Here is a 21,741-nt window from a genome sequence, read left to right on the forward strand (position 1 = left end):
AATACAGAGTCTATCCTACCACAGCCTATCCTATATTGCCCAGATTTCACAAAAAATCCCACCAAAAAGAATTTTCAATGGTTTAAACCATGTTTTTTACTTGGAGTCTCTCATCGTGCGGTCTGGGCGCAGGCGCAATCCCTTTAGTCTCCCCTATTAGAGAAATCAATTTCAGAATTGACAGCTGTCAATCATATCACACAATGCGGGGTAGGGTTGTGAGTTAGAATCCTGAGTATCAAAGACCTCAGACCAAAAACAGTCCCCTGGGAGTGGATGACCTAACAGGTGTCAGGGCTGCTCTCCTAAGTTAGGCTAGGAATGGCCAAGTTACCCATTATAGGTGGAAAATTGTCAGAAACAGGTAAATAAAGTTAGAATTTGGTCACCCCAGGACAGGGGGGACTTTTTTCCCTATAGTAGGCACCTGAATTTCCTTTTGAGGTACAACAAAAGTCAATACAGGGGCCCTAACAGGCCTAAAAGCAAGACAAGTGTGTAGAAACCATCACAAAAAGCAGCTATAAACAAGGCATAGAGCAATTAGAAAAAGAGTTTGACAAGGTCAAAACACAATATTCACCTGGTATGAGACCCCCCTCACCATTAGGGACCCCCCCCCCCCTTTCAATTCACCTTTAGAATACTCAAATCCCATCCTTTGTACACATAGCCTAGCTGCAGCCAGGCACTGATTGGAGGCGGGGTTAAAAACTCAGGAAAATGGCTAAAAATAACAAAAATGGGATAATTTATTAATAACAATGAGCCAAATGAGGTCTGACCATTGCTTAGGTAACAGGTCTAAGGCTAAAACCCCATGAAATGGACCAAAATGGTCTGCCTCTATCCTATGTGAATTTCCTATAGGGGAGACTAAAGGGATACAATAAATGGCAGTAATGCATGTAGCCCTATGGGGAAGTTAAGAAAAAGAAGGTGTCATTATCTCAGGAATCAAAACATCAGACTACAATAACTTACCCTCAAATACTAACCAGTTATGTCAACTGTCATCAGATTCATCCCTGACAAATTCTATACGGCTATTCTCCAGATAACCCCCCCTAATCAGAGCCCTTGGATAGGCCCTACAGGCTTCAAACACCCAGTTGAAGACCATCCCACTATATCAGGGGGGTGCCAAACCCCACAAGGTAGAGAAAGACCATCTATTTCAACTAATTCAGCAAATACAGAGTCTATCCTACCACAGCCTATCCTATATTGCCCAGATTTCACAAAAAATCCCACCAAAAAGAATTTTCAATGGTTTAAACCATGTTTTTTACTTGGAGTCTCTCATCGTGCGGTCTGGGCGCAGGCGCAATCCCTTTAGTCTCCCCTATTAGAGAAATCAATTTCAGAATTGACAGCTGTCAATCATATCACACAATGCGGGGTAGGGTTGTGAGTTAGAATCCTGAGTATCAAAGACCTCAGACCAAAAACAGTCCCCTGGGAGTGGATGACCTAACAGGTGTCAGGGCTGCTCTCCTAAGTTAGGCTAGGAATGGCCAAGTTACCCATTATAGGTGGAAAATTGTCAGAAACAGGTAAATAAAGTTAGAATTTGGTCACCCCAGGACAGGGGGGACTTTTTTCCCTATAGTAGGCACCTGAATTTCCTTTTGAGGTACAACAAAAGTCAATACAGGGGCCCTAACAGGCCTAAAAGCAAGACAAGTGTGTAGAAACCATCACAAAAAGCAGCTATAAACAAGGCATAGAGCAATTAGAAAAAGAGTTTGACAAGGTCAAAACACAATATTCACCTGGTATGAGACCCCCCTCACCATTAGGGACCCCCCCCCCCTTTCAATTCACCTTTAGAATACTCAAATCCCATCCTTTGTACACATAGCCTAGCTGCAGCCAGGCACTGATTGGAGGCGGGGTTAAAAACTCAGGAAAATGGCTAAAAATAACAAAAATGGGATAATTTATTAATAACAATGAGCCAAATGAGGTCTGACCATTGCTTAGGTAACAGGTCTAAGGCTAAAACCCCATGAAATGGACCAAAATGGTCTGCCTCTATCCTATGTGAATTTCCTATAGGGGAGACTAAAGGGATACAATAAATGGCAGTAATGCATGTAGCCCTATGGGGAAGTTAAGAAAAAGAAGGTGTCATTATCTCAGGAATCAAAACATCAGACTACAATAACTTACCCTCAAATACTAACCAGTTATGTCAACTGTCATCAGATTCATCCCTGACAAATTCTATACGGCTATTCTCCAGATAACCCCCCCTAATCAGAGCCCTTGGATAGGCCCTACAGGCTTCAAACACCCAGTTGAAGACCATCCCACTATATCAGGGGGGTGCCAAACCCCACAAGGTAGAGAAAGACCATCTATTTCAACTAATTCAGCAAATACAGAGTCTATCCTACCACAGCCTATCCTATATTGCCCAGATTTCACAAAAAATCCCACCAAAAAGAATTTTCAATGGTTTAAACCATGTTTTTTACTTGGAGTCTCTCATCGTGCGGTCTGGGCGCAGGCGCAATCCCTTTAGTCTCCCCTATTAGAGAAATCAATTTCAGAATTGACAGCTGTCAATCATATCACACAATGCGGGGTAGGGTTGTGAGTTAGAATCCTGAGTATCAAAGACCTCAGACCAAAAACAGTCCCCTGGGAGTGGATGACCTAACAGGTGTCAGGGCTGCTCTCCTAAGTTAGGCTAGGAATGGCCAAGTTACCCATTATAGGTGGAAAATTGTCAGAAACAGGTAAATAAAGTTAGAATTTGGTCACCCCAGGACAGGGGGGACTTTTTTCCCTATAGTAGGCACCTGAATTTCCTTTTGAGGTACAACAAAAGTCAATACAGGGGCCCTAACAGGCCTAAAAGCAAGACAAGTGTGTAGAAACCATCACAAAAAGCAGCTATAAACAAGGCATAGAGCAATTAGAAAAAGAGTTTGACAAGGTCAAAACACAATATTCACCTGGTATGAGACCCCCCTCACCATTAGGGACCCCCCCCCCCCTTTCAATTCACCTTTAGAATACTCAAATCCCATCCTTTGTACACATAGCCTAGCTGCAGCCAGGCACTGATTGGAGGCGGGGTTAAAAACTCAGGAAAATGGCTAAAAATAACAAAAATGGGATAATTTATTAATAACAATGAGCCAAATGAGGTCTGACCATTGCTTAGGTAACAGGTCTAAGGCTAAAACCCCATGAAATGGACCAAAATGGTCTGCCTCTATCCTATGTGAATTTCCTATAGGGGAGACTAAAGGGATACAATAAATGGCAGTAATGCATGTAGCCCTATGGGGAAGTTAAGAAAAAGAAGGTGTCATTATCTCAGGAATCAAAACATCAGACTACAATAACTTACCCTCAAATACTAACCAGTTATGTCAACTGTCATCAGATTCATCCCTGACAAATTCTATACGGCTATTCTCCAGATAACCCCCCCTAATCAGAGCCCTTGGATAGGCCCTACAGGCTTCAAACACCCAGTTGAAGACCATCCCACTATATCAGGGGGGTGCCAAACCCCACAAGGTAGAGAAAGACCATCTATTTCAACTAATTCAGCAAATACAGAGTCTATCCTACCACAGCCTATCCTATATTGCCCAGATTTCACAAAAAATCCCACCAAAAAGAATTTTCAATGGTTTAAACCATGTTTTTTACTTGGAGTCTCTCATCGTGCGGTCTGGGCGCAGGCGCAATCCCTTTAGTCTCCCCTATTAGAGAAATCAATTTCAGAATTGACAGCTGTCAATCATATCACACAATGCGGGGTAGGGTTGTGAGTTAGAATCCTGAGTATCAAAGACCTCAGACCAAAAACAGTCCCCTGGGAGTGGATGACCTAACAGGTGTCAGGGCTGCTCTCCTAAGTTAGGCTAGGAATGGCCAAGTTACCCATTATAGGTGGAAAATTGTCAGAAACAGGTAAATAAAGTTAGAATTTGGTCACCCCAGGACAGGGGGGACTTTTTTCCCTATAGTAGGCACCTGAATTTCCTTTTGAGGTACAACAAAAGTCAATACAGGGGCCCTAACAGGCCTAAAAGCAAGACAAGTGTGTAGAAACCATCACAAAAAGCAGCTATAAACAAGGCATAGAGCAATTAGAAAAAGAGTTTGACAAGGTCAAAACACAATATTCACCTGGTATGAGACCCCCCTCACCATTAGGGACCCCCCCCCCCCTTTCAATTCACCTTTAGAATACTCAAATCCCATCCTTTGTACACATAGCCTAGCTGCAGCCAGGCACTGATTGGAGGCGGGGTTAAAAACTCAGGAAAATGGCTAAAAATAACAAAAATGGGATAATTTATTAATAACAATGAGCCAAATGAGGTCTGACCATTGCTTAGGTAACAGGTCTAAGGCTAAAACCCCATGAAATGGACCAAAATGGTCTGCCTCTATCCTATGTGAATTTCCTATAGGGGAGACTAAAGGGATACAATAAATGGCAGTAATGCATGTAGCCCTATGGGGAAGTTAAGAAAAAGAAGGTGTCATTATCTCAGGAATCAAAACATCAGACTACAATAACTTACCCTCAAATACTAACCAGTTATGTCAACTGTCATCAGATTCATCCCTGACAAATTCTATACGGCTATTCTCCAGATAACCCCCCCTAATCAGAGCCCTTGGATAGGCCCTACAGGCTTCAAACACCCAGTTGAAGACCATCCCACTATATCAGGGGGGTGCCAAACCCCACAAGGTAGAGAAAGACCATCTATTTCAACTAATTCAGCAAATACAGAGTCTATCCTACCACAGCCTATCCTATATTGCCCAGATTTCACAAAAAATCCCACCAAAAAGAATTTTCAATGGTTTAAACCATGTTTTTTACTTGGAGTCTCTCATCGTGCGGTCTGGGCGCAGGCGCAATCCCTTTAGTCTCCCCTATTAGAGAAATCAATTTCAGAATTGACAGCTGTCAATCATATCACACAATGCGGGGTAGGGTTGTGAGTTAGAATCCTGAGTATCAAAGACCTCAGACCAAAAACAGTCCCCTGGGAGTGGATGACCTAACAGGTGTCAGGGCTGCTCTCCTAAGTTAGGCTAGGAATGGCCAAGTTACCCATTATAGGTGGAAAATTGTCAGAAACAGGTAAATAAAGTTAGAATTTGGTCACCCCAGGACAGGGGGGACTTTTTTCCCTATAGTAGGCACCTGAATTTCCTTTTGAGGTACAACAAAAGTCAATACAGGGGCCCTAACAGGCCTAAAAGCAAGACAAGTGTGTAGAAACCATCACAAAAAGCAGCTATAAACAAGGCATAGAGCAATTAGAAAAAGAGTTTGACAAGGTCAAAACACAATATTCACCTGGTATGAGACCCCCCTCACCATTAGGGACCCCCCCCCCCTTTCAATTCACCTTTAGAATACTCAAATCCCATCCTTTGTACACATAGCCTAGCTGCAGCCAGGCACTGATTGGAGGCGGGGTTAAAAACTCAGGAAAATGGCTAAAAATAACAAAAATGGGATAATTTATTAATAACAATGAGCCAAATGAGGTCTGACCATTGCTTAGGTAACAGGTCTAAGGCTAAAACCCCATGAAATGGACCAAAATGGTCTGCCTCTATCCTATGTGAATTTCCTATAGGGGAGACTAAAGGGATACAATAAATGGCAGTAATGCATGTAGCCCTATGGGGAAGTTAAGAAAAAGAAGGTGTCATTATCTCAGGAATCAAAACATCAGACTACAATAACTTACCCTCAAATACTAACCAGTTATGTCAACTGTCATCAGATTCATCCCTGACAAATTCTATACGGCTATTCTCCAGATAACCCCCCCTAATCAGAGCCCTTGGATAGGCCCTACAGGCTTCAAACACCCAGTTGAAGACCATCCCACTATATCAGGGGGGTGCCAAACCCCACAAGGTAGAGAAAGACCATCTATTTCAACTAATTCAGCAAATACAGAGTCTATCCTACCACAGCCTATCCTATATTGCCCAGATTTCACAAAAAATCCCACCAAAAAGAATTTTCAATGGTTTAAACCATGTTTTTTACTTGGAGTCTCTCATCGTGCGGTCTGGGCGCAGGCGCAATCCCTTTAGTCTCCCCTAAACCACTGTCATGTGTGAATACGTTACGATACAGCACCGAAGTAAAAACTGCAAAATCTTTACTCTCCTGGTGATATTGTTAACATTCGGCTCATTTAGCTATTCATGTGCTCTAGTATTTTACGTAGAGAGCTAAAAATCTGAGGAAACTTGCGGAAAATGGTTGAAAACTTACATTTTTATGGTAGAGGAATCGCACCCGCCCTCCCCAACTTTTCATTTTTCTCCACTGGATGAACTCTCGTGTTTTCACGCTACCATCCGATCATGTGATGTTCATAAACAAATCGTATTGTAAGGCTTCTGGTCGACCTATACGCGTTTTTTTAGCATCAAATTTTGCATTAGAATATGATAAAGCAGAAAAAGTTCCAGTTTTGATCAAATTAAGATTGAATATGGCTGAAAAGTTTAACAAAACAAGAACAACTGAAACGAGATTTTCCGAGAGTTTGTAGCTGGCTATCACGTGATAGTAATCACCAGCACAGCATAAACACGCAATACTGAAAATAATAATTCCTGCTTACTCCAAAACTCAATATACATCATATCTCCAATTTATAATACTAAACATATAGCAAACATATCACTGCAGAGATATTGAGATATCTTGTCATCATATGAAGTATATTGTCGAATTTCATGTTAGTGAAATCTTCTAGCCTTGCTATGCTGTCTTTTTTCTCGGTTCCAAAATGGCTGCCGAGATCCGTCCCAAGCCGACGGCCCGTAGACCGATTCTGCTTTCTAAGCTCGAAGGGTCGGGAGATATCGTCAACCAGGCCGTCATCATCCCCAAGGAGGATGGGGTCATCAGTGTGTGCGACGACAGGTATGTAGGATGTTCTCAAGTAACAGAAATACCTGGGAAAATGTCGTGGTTTTTCACGTAAACCTTTCCGGAAGTGTATGATCGACCCCGTCTGAAAGATGGTGTTTAGGTTCTCTCGTCTTGTACTGCGTGTTGCCTTTGTCATGAAATAAACTTTCATAGACTTCACAATTTTCTATAAAGAATAGTCAATAGTACAGTTGTTTATAGGCATGATTTCTTCCCTTGACGCCTTTTAAATTCGATTGCGACCAGACTACTTAAAAGATTAAATAAAGGGGCGGGGCTAACTTGTAAATTGTAAATTGTTTAACGTTATATATCGCCTAACGTTATATAGCTTTGAATGATTCAATGAATCATGCAGAATCTATAGATCAAGTGGAAAATAACATTTCTCTCAAAATCGTTTTAGAGATGTTTTATTGCATTTGGAAATACATACCTTTTGTTATTGTGCCTTTGATGTGGTGCCTTTGAAAATATTTGGTGTCCTAGACATAATATAGCTTGTTGGGACCGTTCTAGAAATTTTAGAGTGCCTGGCTTGAATGGGCACATTGTTTGGGTCAAGTTATGATATTTTTATGTGCCATGGAAAATGACTGCTGGTATGTCAACCACTTAAAGTGTGATTAGAAGCTTCTATAATGGTTGATTTATTTGTTTATTAAGGTTTACTACATTTTTGAAATGATTGACATAACAGGTGACTATCACATCAAGATGTCAACCCAGAACCACTTTGAAAGGTTCAAACCGCTTACACTGGGAAAAATCTGATATTGTTACATGAAAACAACCATGCTTGTGTGTAAAATCATGCATTATCATGACAAATCATGTCATTTCGGAGTGTCATATCGGAAGAAAATTATTAAGCTTTCCAGTCATACATATAGATAACACAACACGCCAATGATGAAAGGACAGCAGAGATAGATTTATGATTGATCAAAATCATGTTTCCAAACTTTCTGTGCCAAGTTTATGATATCTAATCTCCATGTCCTCAACAGGATGTTCAATCTGTGCCAACCTAGATAACACTTTACTCTAGCCCTTGCACTTGCAGCTGCTTAGTATGTAAAAAAAGTCAGCAATCTACACGTCCAATCTGTGTTTTACTGCTGTACTAGTGATCTGGACACTCTGCAACTGCAATCAGACGTTCTTCAAATCTCTCTACTGCATCCTGTTCATTGCAAGCTTGTGTCACAGTAGAGATTTTGATTCAGGACAATCGACAATTTTCCTAGGAGAGATCATGATCGGAGTCTGTCCTGGCTTCAAGCATAACACTACATGGAAAAGCAATCAGATACAGGCTAATTTGCTACTGTAGTTTTCTTTCTGACCGCAGCGGTTCTAGGCCTAGTCAACAGCAACCTAGCAATGACGTCAAACTTGACCTTGTAAGCCTGTATCTGATTGCTTTCCCATGCAGTGTTATGCTGGTAGCCTTGTTAACGTGCCAACCCCACGCTGTTGTCCAGGCTCATTAGTATGCATCTCATGTTCCCAGCCACACAATCTAATAAAGTCAGGTGAATTTCCCAGGAAGATCACGAAAGCTGCGGCCAAAGGTTGGCCAGTTAGGGAACGTGGTCATGAATAATATTCATGAATCAAGTTTGAAAAGCTTTTGAGTTGGATTTAAAAGTATATGTAGCATGCAATTGTAAGTGACTTGAAGCAATTGAATCTGGACTTTTTCCTTATTTCTGACACGGTATTTCTTTCTATAAGGAAGATGAAATACTACATTCATACACAATCTTCTAGCTACATTTGTATTTAGATATGTAACGTTATATCACATCTACTTTCTATTTCAAGAAGACAGTGCCATATAGAATTTCAATCAGTTTCTAAGGAATTCAGCTTTACTAGTAGTTACTTCAGGCTTTTAAGAGACCAAACATCATGATACCAGTATCCCTATCTAGTGCTGTACTGTAGTACATTAATTACGTCGAGTCCTGGATACTGCTACTCGTACTTAACACCATATCGACTCTGTACAACATTGTAACTAACAGCCCAATATTGACATGTACTGTAGCTTGCATGTAGTTGTATGACATACTGCAGATCAATATATGGTACTGATTGGTAGGTGGTGGCTTGTTGATTTGCGGCTGCCTGAAGTTGACCTTATGACTGTCTCAAAATAGCAATTACATGTATCTTGCTTTTTTTGTACATGTTGATCCAGTTATGAGAGACAGTATTCGTAATTCAAAATTACACAAATGCAAACAAATGACAGATCCAAACTTATCTACATGTACTAGTGGCAGGTTTCAGATGTCACCATCAAGTTGCAATGAACAACAATTACTACTAATACTAGTACAGACTGTACAATGTACATCACAATGACATTAGTACAAATACTGTTGTGTCACACATTTGCATTGTATTGTGACTTACTCTAACCTCTCAAATAGAAGTACCCCCTGGAATAGAAGTACCCCCCGGACAAATCTTCAAAATGTAATATAAGTACCCCCTGGAATAAAAGTACCCCCCGGAAAATTTCAAAAATCGACAGTCGAGGCTAGGTAAACTGTGTCCATACATGTACAACTGTCACTGGCAGAGGGAAATAAGATAATAAGCAGGTAGGTAACTTATATTTAGTCAATTATGCCATACCTATTAAGTATATAGATATTGAACAGAATAACTGTCCATAGCTTGTTCAAATCATGATGTTCTTCCTCGCCTCTTCGTAAAATATAATATTAATATTGAAAAATTGGGCATAGGTTCCTCGCTATGACCCCTAACCGGGGGCCACGGTGCTTTCAAATTCAACAAGTGAAAATGTACATGATACATGCTTTTTCTACTTGGAACTTGAAGCAAGTGATCAAAGAAAATTGTTATATCATTTTATTATGACTGACAATCAGTGACATATAACAAAAATCATCAGAGTACTTAAGTTAAATGTACCTGATCATATTTTCTAAAGACATCAACCACAAAAAACACAAATATGAACACAGTCCTTCCACCAAAGAAATATGTCTATAAACTTTTGCTCCATAGCGTCGAAAACAAAGTGAGACGCTCGGATTTCGAGTTCCCGCGGTAAATCCCACAATATTGAACAGAGATCGACTGTAAAAGTAGCTCAACGTCACAGACCGCACATACTAAGAAGTTACCCATTACGTGTTGACACTAGAAACCCGCGATGAACCGCCTAAATTGGGAAAATCTTACGATTATTTAAGAAAATGAACCCTCTGAAAATAAATATGGCCTTGTGTGTCTATCGTTGCCCAAAAAATATAATATTTCCATGCGTTTACGGTATCATTTTAAAGATCGGTATCCGCACTACGCAATATGCTGCTAGTTTTACTGTCGCCATGCCTGAGAGTGGCGGCCATGTTTCGCGATTTCGCGCTGTTGTTTACCGAATCATATCGGACATATTTCTGCCGTTTTAGAGATTTTGTGGCCTCAAAACACATATTACAAGGGAAGTTAAGTTATGATTGTTGTTTTAACGTGTTACATGTCTTCTGCGAACAAATAATTCTTCCGCCGCGCTGCCGATACTACGGATATAGTGGTCAGGAAATTATTATTCCCCGTGCAGGCGTGCACCCTACTCCACACGTTTTTGATCAGCGTGCTTTGGTTTACGATATAAACAGAGACTATCAAAGTTATTTATATGAAAATTGTATTTTAAAATGTCAATGTCGCGTCTTTTTTTCCGGTTTACTTTGTAGCGTCATAGCGATATCGACCGATATGTTACGAGTGCCGCCAGGATACTTTTCACAAGGCCGTCAAAGCGGCGAGAAAATCAACGCCGGTAGGCCGAAAAATAGCGAATTATGAGCACAAATACCGGGGAAATATGGGCAGATAAACCTTAACTTGCGATTTTAGAGGGATTCCTGGTTTGAAAAGCCTCAATTTTTTCAAAAAATAATAAACGTACCGTCTAGAATAAGAACGTACCGGGTGGAACTATAGGCGAAAAAAAATAAACGTACCGGTACGTTTATTTGAGAGGTGAGAGTACTGGTGTTCTGTTTTTTTTCCTCAGGACTGTGCGAGTATGGCTGAAAAGAGACAGTGGACAGTATTGGCCAAGTATTTGCCACACAATGCCAGGTACGTAGAACTATATGTGCAACCAAAATAATAGTACATTTCAGAAACATTTTACATGTAGTGACGGTCTATTATGGAAAGCAAGTTAACTGAACTACACATGTACATGTATCCCATTACAATGATTGACATATTGTTGTCTTTTCCCCCTTTAGCTGCTGCATCTGCTTTAGATTATAACCCAGAAACTAGAAGGTTATTTGTGGGATTGGACAATGGCACTATTTCTGTAAGTATGACATAATGTTATCATTGTAACTTTTGTCCTTATCATCAATTCTTAAATGTACTGATTATTTGATTTTTTCAAAATGGTAGGACTTACATGTAAAGCTCACACATATTCCTATCTCTCTTTCCCTGCATTTTGTAGTTCACTTTAAATACCTTTTTTCTAACTCAATATTCAATCTAGACTGATAATCATTTGTTTCCCGATTCAATAGGAATTCCTACTTGCTGATGACTTCAACAGAATGGCTGCTACCAGAAACTACTTGGGTGAGTTTTAGATTTCCAAAAAGTTATTGTGCCAAAGCCTTGTTAGCCAGCTTGTATTATCAGAACATACATTATACTGTTACAGACAAAACCGATATGTAGAGAATAAGAATGCATCATATAGCCAGACAACATAGATCAATCTGAACTTCTGAAGCCCCTATATAATATTGATTATGAGGCTGTAGTGTCAGTGGCCAGGCAATAAGTGTTTGGTTATTGAATACACGGGCACATATCCATATTTGGAAGCTGTGGTAACTCAAAGGCAAAGCAGGATTTTTTTGTAAATTCCCACAAATATTTTGACTTCTTTTTGCTCAAATTTTTCTAACGAATTATGCCTCATGATTTACATATTACTCTCATCTCCCAAATAAACGTACCGGTACGTTTATTTTTTTCAGCCTCAAAATCCACCCAGTACGTTCTTATTTTGGACAGTACGTTTATTATTTCTTTGAAAATCAGAGTTTTGCTAACCAGGGATCCCATTGAAATTGAAAGTTTGGGTTTTCCTGCCCATATTTCCCCGGCATTTTTGCTCATAATTCGCTATTTTTCGGCCAAGCGGCGTTGATTTCCCTGCCGCTATGACCCGCCCTTTGTGAAATCCCGGCGTAACTCGTAACGTATCGGTCGATCTCTATGACACTACAAAGTCAACGTTGTTATTGGGAGAAAATAAGACGCCACACTGACGTTTTGAAATGCAATTCTTTTTGTATAAACAACTTGGACAGTCTCTGTTTACATCGTAAACTAAAGCACGCTGATCAGAAAAAAATATACATGCCAGCGGCGCAGTGTTTCAAGTACGTTTAACGCATGTAAATTTCTCTACTCACGTGAGTTACAGTCCTTCCCAAAATGAAAATATAAAAACAACGCCACAAAAAAACAGTGTCTTAGCATCAAAAAACTGTGTAATTACTTTCAATATATATCAAAACATTTCAATCCTACCACAAACATGGAAATTTAGCGCTTGGAGAATCGCCACAGTATTAGTAAAGTGAGTAACGCATTGGACGTCAGTGACTCTGGCCGTGGGAACGTTTTGTCATGGAAGAGCTCACTTCGAAGAAGGGGAAACAACTATTTTTTATGTACAAATAAAACTCCTTTCCCTTGGTCAGAAATGTGTTTTGCATTTTTACAAAGAGAATTTTAATATCAAAGTCTATATATGAAATTGAATTGCAATCTAGTCACCGTTATTATCACTTAAAAATGCTTTAGAAAAGATCACCCCTCTACAGAAAGAATACCAGAGCTTTCTAGGAATATGGGTGAAACTTTCTGTTAGCGCCGCCCCTTTCTGTCTGCGGCGCCGCTGTGTCTAGCTCAACTTTTCATGTGTAACATGAGAACCTTGTGCTTTGTGGCAACATTGGAAAAGGCCTGAGGTTTCTCACAAATTTGTTGACAATTTAGTTTCTCAAAATTAATGTTTTTTTGCTACATACAAGGGTGATTTGTGGATTTTAAATCATTTGGATTGCAACAACAAAAACCAGAACATTATGTAATATTGTCCTTGATATAATATGAAAATGTCCTTGACACAACACAATAATTTGTGGCATGTAATGTTTACTAATCGTAAAGTTTACAAATCTATATTTCTATATGCAATGCATATAAGATAAAAGGAAAGTAGGGAAAGATAAAAAGTTACATCATATACATGTCATAGTTCTTCCTTTTCTCTATGGCTTTTACAAATAAGTAATAACTTACCTGTGATGACCATATATTCAGGATATTGAAATCTTCTGTTCATGTTCTAAATGTTGATACATTTGTTTAAAAACAAAGAGTAGACTTTGAAAGTGCTGCCCATCCAAGTGAACTGTGCAGTTTGGCGACTACTTGTTATGTTTTGATTTTATGTCAGTATATACAACAATTTTCCTTGATCACTTGCGTCAAGTTCCAAGTAGAAAATGCATGTATCATGTATATTTTCACTTGTTGAATTTGAAAGCACCGTTGGCCCCCGGTTAGGGTTCATAGCAGAGATCCTATGCCCAATTTTTCAACATCACTACTATATTTTTTTTTAAGTGGCAAGCAAGAAGATGAGCAAGATGTGTGTAGTTATTCTGTTCAATATTTATACACTTTACTGGTATGGTCCTCAGACAGGCATAAATGAATAAAGAGAGCCTACAGCTACCTTATCATCTTCTTTCCCTCGGACACAGTTTATCTGTAAATTTGGTTAATTTTCCAGGGGGTATGTTTATTCTGGGGGGTACGTTTATTAGATTTTGAAAATTTGTCCGGGGGGTATGTTTATTCCGGGGGGTATGTTTATTTGGGAGATGAGAGTAGTTGCATCTACATACGACGGTTGTGAGTTAATGCCTTGTTCAACCAGTTTTTCCAGTAACATCTCATGTACTAAGTATTGACATGTTCTGCCACAGTTTCAATTCTAGTGAAGCTGAGTAATGGATGTCACTTAGATCATCCGAAAGTGATCTCTATCTTATCCAGTTGTAGAGATTGAATTATCATTAGATATTTTTACCTGGATGTCTAATCCTGATCCTGTCCAGTTGATGTTTTGTTCTATTAGACCAGTATTAAGCATAGAGAATTAATACTGACACGCACAACTATAAAAGTTTCTTGGTGAGAAGACTTTCAAGACAAACCAGTCTTTGATACATGTATTTGAATGTTGCACTTATATTAAATGCCTTTTTTGTCAGAGGGGAGACTCAGAACACTTTTTATCAATCAAAATAGAAAAATATATTTGTACTTTGTTAGTACATGTTCAATTTTTTTTGGACTCAGGTTTTTGGCTTTCAGGTTTTTTGGACTCGGTTCTTGGATGTTATAAAGGTCCGAATCAGGTCCAGCGAACCGGTATCCACCCCTAACCTTCATCAAAATCTCTTCCATGTCCTTCCAGCTCACCAGCAGAGAGTAGTGGGCATTAACTTCTCGCTGCAGTGTGAGTGGCTGTTGAGTGTGGGGAGGGATAAGTTCTTCCAGTGGCACTGTTCAGAGACGGGCCGGAGACTGGGGGGGTACCAGAGTGGAGCATGGTGCACTGCTGTCCAGTATCCTTTCACCAGATATATTTATGAAGGCGTCTGTGTGGCATAGTGGCAAAGCATCCGGCTGTGAACCAATAAGACCCAGGTTCAATCCGCAGTGGAGTACCCAGACATGTCCGGACATGCACCCAGACGTTGTGCCCTTGGGAAAGGCACTTAACACATATTTCCCATGTCCTAAGCCCAACAGTAGGGTTTGGGTTGGCGTTAGGAAGGGCATCCAGCCGTAAAAACTCTTGCTTAAAAAAAAAAGACTTGCACTTGATGAGGAGTTCTGGGGCTCCTCTATCCATGTGCAAGCACGTCCAACCCCCATACATTTGTATATGATGGGGAACAAAAGACGTAAAATTGGAGAGAGAGAGAGAGAGAAGGGAGGAGGGGGAGGGAGAGAGAGGGAGAGAGAGAGAGAAGTATCAGTTACCAACCCAAAATGTCGGAGGACTGATATATTTTTACTATTGACATTCATTGTTACCAAGTACAGTAGGGGGATCCTCTCAGGATACATGTGTAGCTTTAAACAATGCCTGGTGTAACAGGTCATTCAGTGTAATATGGACAGCTGCAGCCACAATCACATGCCTGTATGAAGCTGGACGGGTGTGTTATGCTGACGCACACTTTTACCAGCTATACAATTCATATACATATAGACTACAACACAATGCATATATCCCTTATCACCTGAGGTACCCAAGAAAACACACATTTCAATGCAAAATGTTCCAGAAGTTGAAAACATTGTGTCCTCAAACAAAAAATTGTAACAACACCTTCCAACATCTGAATCTGTAATTCAAATTTTCAACAGCGGCGAATGCGTAGCTCGTTCAAATCATTTTATTGAAGCCAGGCCTAGGGTGCAATGCAACTTCGAACCCTGTGCAATACCATTAGAAAAAAGGACTAGTCCAGAACACCTGCATCAAACGTTATCTCAGCCCAGGTATAACATAGACATACATAATACTAGTATGTACAAACCATCATTGATGGAATCTTGTTGCTAATTAAAGACAAGTGAATAGCAATTTGTGATGTAATATTGGGTGTTTCCTTAACAGTCCTGTTGCCAGATTTGATGTGGAGTCCAAACATGTGTTTATCGGGGACTTCTCCGGCCACATCCAGGTGCTGAAACTAGAGGGCAACGGGGGAGTCACTCAGGTCACGACATTGAAGGGACACTCGGGTGAGTCACCAGGGAGGTCACCCTCGTATATTGGTAGTTTACACATACATGTATGCAAATGAAGTAGAATTGCTGATTGACAATCCATTAATGTACTGTAATGGTGCAAATTGTATAACAACAGGTTTTGAATCACCAAAGAAAGATGTTAGAAGAACATCTGAAACGTCTGATATTTTTATATTGTTATCCAGTGGAATTAGAATGAATTAAAAATTATATTCATCAAATTAGTGTTGCAAGTTGTAGTACATTGTACATGTAGAAGGAAAGGAACTGTAAAAGAAGAAATGTTTGTGGTGGTTTTATGTTCAGTTTGCATTTTTCATGGTGACCTCTTCACTGCGAACTTGAAACCACCACAAAATTTCTCCTTTTGCAGTGAGTAAAACCCTGCATGGCAGTTTCAACTGCGAACTTAAAACCACCCTGACCGCGAAATCGAATCACCGCAAGTTTAAATTCAAATTAAAGTTCTATCTTTCTGTTTTATTTAGCCAGGGTGGCCCATCTCAGTGTAAGACACTGCTTTACAGTGGGGCCCTGGAAGTTACATTTTGTATACGCTCGGGACATTCATGTTTATATGTGACAGTGGTTTCAGAGAGCCACAGTACTAGTCATGATGTCATAATCTCCAAGCAGATGTTGGGTGTACAATTGAAAGTTTTCTCACTGGCTGACAATGTTTGTGTGTTACAGGAAGCATTCGGTGTCTGGAGTGGGACCCTGAGAGTAGATTACTATTCTCTGGTAGCTTTGACCAGTCCATTATTGTGTGGGACATAGGGGGGCAACAGGGTACAGCATTTGAACTACAGGGGCACAGGTAAGTCTTCTTCATGATCATTATACATTTATTTGAACGATTATAAAATTTGTATGTCTTCAATTGAAATTTCTCATCATTAGTTGTACTAGTTTGAGTAATGCTACAGTTACATTTGCAACCGGGGGGTACATCTCAGTGTTAGCACGATTAGCTGACGGCATCTATTTGCAACCGGGTCCTGGGTTGATTTTAACTCTGAGTTAAAGTTCCCCCGGGGCCCGGCTGTGCCCCAAAATAGCCCTGTAGCCACAGGGTGTCTCATGTAGGGGTCACGCCCGAAAGTGAAAAAAAAAACTGCCTGTAGACTACCTTGCAGGGCCCCTTTTCCCAATTTTGACCCTAACATAAATACAATGTATGTTATTTCTTGGGAATGAAAGGAACTGCATGTATAATCTCCGTTGATTTGATATCTGTTTTCTCATTAATAGTAATAAAGTACAAGGTCTGAAGTTTGTGGGCCATACAAAACAGCTGGTGTCCGGAGGGGAGGACGGCATGATCGTGATCTGGAACATGAGTGTGGATAGAAACGAGGTAATGGAATCTTCCATTGAAGTGGCTAGTATAATACTGAAAAAAATCTACACAACAGCAATGAATATTCAATGTGTTTGCCACATACACTGTAGATTTTGCCTGTAGTACATGTTTGTATATACATAATTTTTATACTCGTATCATTATTTTGACAATTGTTTCTGTCAGATTATTCATAGATTATTTTGATTCATATACATGTATAGTATTATGCTGCCTACCCATACAGGGCATGAAACATCCACTAGCAATTTGCATCAAATACTTGATTGAGTGAAAAAATTTAACTAATTTGTAAAGAACTTGCAACTTGGCAAGCTAAAAGAATATGAATCCAATCACATACTGTTAGTAAACAAATTGAAAATTTTCGAGCGCCACCTTATAACAGTGACCCCTTGTTCCCCCTACTGTAGACCCCCGAGTGGGTTGAGAGTGATAACTGCCAGAAGTGTGATCAGCCCTTCTTTTGGAACTTCAAGAAGATGTGGAACGAGAAAACAATAGGAACAAGACAGGTAAGGCATTGTCTGTCTCTTAAACACATTAAGTCATGACAGGTAGGGCTGTGTACCTAAATGCATGTTCAGATACAGGTACAGAATATATTATAACAGATACCAGACTAGCACAGAGGTTCAGTTACAGGGACCAGTTTTTTGTGTGGTAAATTGTCATCTTTTTAAAAGGATTTACATGACTGTTTTATCTCAAAACTACAGGTAATCTGTGAATAATTGAATAACAAGGTTCATTATTCACAACCAAGAAGTAACATAACAGCTGACATTTAGATGACCTTCTGTCACCTTCTTCAGGGCAATAATGACTGGCACTGCACCTAGGTGTCACTGCTAACAATGTGGTCCCAAACATATCTAAATTGCAAAATCTTTAAGACTGAAGTATCTAAATTTATTTTTATCATGTTTCTTCCTACGTCCTTTTAGTAGGCCTTAAAACTAGGGCACGTTTGTTTAAATGGTTAGTTTACTTGGTGGTTATAGGAACCAAGCATGTGCAGACACCTCATTATAAATTTGTATTCTTTTTCCAGCACCATTGTAGAAAATGTGGCTGTGCCGTGTGTGCTAAGTGTAGTGCTAACCGCTCGACCATCCCCCTCATGGGGTTTGAGTTTGAGGTGCGAGTCTGCAACGCCTGCTTTGCCAACATCTCAGATGACGAGTAAGTGTTCCTCTGGATTCCATATATCATTGACTTTTAATCTCAATACTGATTTCATGGTGGTAATACTGTTAATCTTTAATCTTTTGCAGTGGTTTTATATCCACAGTTTTCGCAGCGATCTCTCCAGCGAAGATTCAGGGCTCTATGAAAATGTCACCTTTTTATGATTTACTGCACTACAGTACAAAATCTGTTTCCTCCTATCTGAAATAAAACCACAGCAAAAGTAAACGAATTATGTAACAGTAATGTGTCCTTGGCAAATTGCTATGCTATCTTGAAGTATAGTTATAATGTAAAGTTGTAAAGTAAGCTGTATGATAAATATTGGAAGATATTGTGGCATTTTCCTGATGATCCCAAGAATTTTGGAAAGGAAAATGCTAAGTCCAAAGTGAAGACAAATTAAAATGAAAGAACCTTAAAAATCACTAAGGAAACATAAAAGAACGTTTCTAAATTCCTTTTTTCTGTTTTTCATTCTTGACATACCTGTGATTTTAGTCAGACATATGTAATATGGCTCTTTGTAAAACAGGCGAGCTCCAATGGCGACGTTTCACGATGTCAAACATGGCGTAGTTGCGATCCACTACGACGGCACGCGTGGGTGGCTGCTGACATGTGGCACAGACAGAATTATAAAGGTGAGAAAAGCTCTTTCTGATGAACTACGGACAGGATTCTGCAATTCAGTTGTATATCACTAGGTGGCATCATATACATGTGCGAAAATAAAGTCTGGTTCCTGATAAATAATTGATATATTTATTGTAATATTTATTACTTTCAAATGCACCTTAGTTGATCTTATAATTTTTGCTATGTCTTGTATTTTTTCAGATCTGGGATGTCAATGCGCTGGTGTCATAGCTACGTTTTAACCACTGTGACCATACTTGAAACGTATTCCTGTTGTCCATCATACCCATACGTGTACAGTCAATTATTGTGTAGAGATTCCTTTCTTTTCATAAGGCCACGCCAATTTATCTTCTTGGTTCTTGCACATTTTATGGTTAAAATCAAACGAGATCAAGTTAAAAAGGGCTGGGAGGGAAACTAGAATCTGACTATATTCCTTCCATGTGTGTACTAATAGGTACAGACTTTCTCAGATTTTGTTTTCAATTTTCAAAATCATTTCTATAAACTGAGAACCAACAATTTAGATTGGTGGCTGGTCTTAACTGTGTGATTTAAATCATTTTGCTTATTAATTATTGAATTTGGCATCTGATTGCTGTAAATATTGTTATGATAATAGTCTATGTCATTCATCAAAGATGATGTTACAATAATTGAGAGTAAGAATACTTGGTATACAACATATATGTAATATCAAAGTTAATGCCAGTATATTTCCATTCTTGCTGACATACATGTACTATCATGATAAAGCTAAGGATTTAAAAGAAGAAAAAAACATCCACATTTGGCCAGATTTGATTACTATGATTATGAATAAGAACATCTGACTAAACTGTAGAAGTGATTCAGAAATATAATTGAGAGGAACATTAACAATTTGATATTTCCAATCATGATATATGTATTTCCAACTACTGCTACTACTACTATCATGATATTTCACATATTCCAACCTGGTTATTTTGTTGTAAGCCTACATTTACCTGTTATAGTTATTGATTGGCTGGAGTAAAATCGTTTTTGGTTAGAAAAGGTAAGAAAAACTTCAGAAATGGTTTATGCTTGCTTTTCTGTATATTAAACCTTTTATAGATGGCAACCAAAGCTTAGACACTGTAATGTGTAGGGAAATTCTGGGAGGAACAAGCTAGCAGCATTCTACCATACCATTCAAATGAGTCCTGTACAACTGCCTAAAGTGCTATTTGAAAAATTGAGATGTCTCCATGCAAAAGCTTAATCTATTACCTTTTCTTTTACTTGATAAATGTAGAATGCATCATTGCAAACTTAAGGCCCACGAGCAAATATAAAGAACTTAAGGTAATTTGGCACAGACAAACTGTTAAATGTACCGTGATCAGTATTGTGTAGTGTCTAAATAGACATTGGTTGTTTTGATCTTCTTTTTAAACTTTCATTTTAAGTCATGTGTAGATGTAAATGTCTTATTTTCATGATTTGTGAGAATCAATATCACACTTGGAACATCCAACAGTTAGTAATTTGCATCCTTAAGCATATTTTGATTTGAAAATTAATGTTAACACCGATTCTTTTGATTTTGAACATATTTTAAGAAGTATACCAGGCATGAGTTTAAAGAGCAAGGACTTGACTGACATTTGTATGTATTGGCCAGCATTCAGATAGGTTCTGTGAAATGTTGCAACACACAACAGCATCACCTATCAACATTGATAAGAATTACAGGCAAACATGTCCAGCACCTCTACCTTTAAGCACCTCTAAGACTTTGTATGACACAGATTTCAACTTAAGCTTGCAATTTCCTGACACAGTGTAGCGTGTATTGTAAGAGCATTAGAGATATGATTGTATTGTGTGTGAATGTACCATGGAAGTTTTGGGTTAAACAGAACAAGCTTGAAGTTTTGTGACTGAGACCACCTATATATACATTATGTATCAACCGTAATTATAAGATGAAATGTTGCAATAATTAAAGCTAGTAGCCTGGCAGCCAATAGAAATAATGCAGCATACAGTGTAGATAGCTGGTACTGAAAGCAAGTCCTAACTATACTCTAAAAGAAATGTTTTTGTTTTGTTGTTCTGTTGATTCTTGTATAAATTGTCGATGAATAAACACGAAACACTCTATTTCAACTTTATCACAGTCATACATGTGTCCGTTCTGATAACGAATCTGCTGTGTATTGCAATTTACATTATTTATTTTTAGATATTTATAAATGTAGTGTTTTTGGCCATGCCTTGGGCAGAACTATTAGTATTGTTCTGCGCTCGAGCTTAGAGAATATTCTAAAAATGCTGCCTTTGCAGTCCCTAGGGAATTCATTTTTGGCAGCACCCTGTTAGTAATAGGATGTTTGCATGTGCTGTCACAGTTGCCATCCTGGCTTGTTGAATCCGAGAGAGTCAGATCTAAAGATTTGCATGTGGTTATATCATAGTCACATACAATCATATGATAAAAGAATATTTTTCCAGTTTGCATCTGAAATAAAAATGACTTGAAAACAACAGAATTATAGATTCACCCCCCTCCCCCCCCACACACAGATTCAACCATCCAGGCAATGCTAACACCAAAGGGCAAATAAACTACATGTACCATGGGGCTGTCCCTGCCCTTGGTGCTGAAACAATTCTCTTTACTCCATTATCTATCTTA

At 39.1% G+C, this 21,741-nt stretch overlaps 2 protein-coding genes across 2 annotated transcripts in view; one reads left to right on the top strand and one right to left on the bottom strand.

Annotated features, from left to right (window-relative positions):
* Positions 1-6,408, bottom strand: part of LOC136422711 (mediator of RNA polymerase II transcription subunit 14-like) — a 45,591-nt gene extending 39,183 nt beyond the window's left edge. Inside the window, exon 1 of the mRNA XM_066410554.1 lies at positions 6,290-6,408. The gene's annotated coding sequence lies outside the window, so the exon portion shown is untranslated. The remainder of the gene's footprint in view (positions 1-6,289) is intronic.
* A 372-nt stretch (positions 6,409-6,780) lies between these two features.
* LOC136422698 (WD repeat and FYVE domain-containing protein 2-like) lies at positions 6,781-21,206 on the top strand. Its single transcript, XM_066410535.1, has 12 exons — positions 6,781-6,949; positions 11,028-11,095; positions 11,251-11,324; positions 11,542-11,596; positions 14,526-14,676; positions 15,753-15,868; positions 16,571-16,697; positions 17,132-17,237; positions 17,657-17,758; positions 18,298-18,428; positions 18,970-19,078; positions 19,275-21,206. The coding sequence occupies exons 1-12, from the start codon at positions 6,813-6,815 to the stop codon at positions 19,302-19,304; spliced, it is 1,206 nt and encodes a 401-aa protein (XP_066266632.1). The 5' UTR covers positions 6,781-6,812; the 3' UTR covers positions 19,305-21,206.
* Positions 21,207-21,741: the final 535 nt, after the last annotated feature.

This window comes from Branchiostoma lanceolatum, chromosome 17, assembly GCF_035083965.1.
Source record: "Branchiostoma lanceolatum isolate klBraLanc5 chromosome 17, klBraLanc5.hap2, whole genome shotgun sequence".
NCBI classification, from domain to species: domain Eukaryota; kingdom Metazoa; phylum Chordata; class Leptocardii; order Amphioxiformes; family Branchiostomatidae; genus Branchiostoma; species Branchiostoma lanceolatum.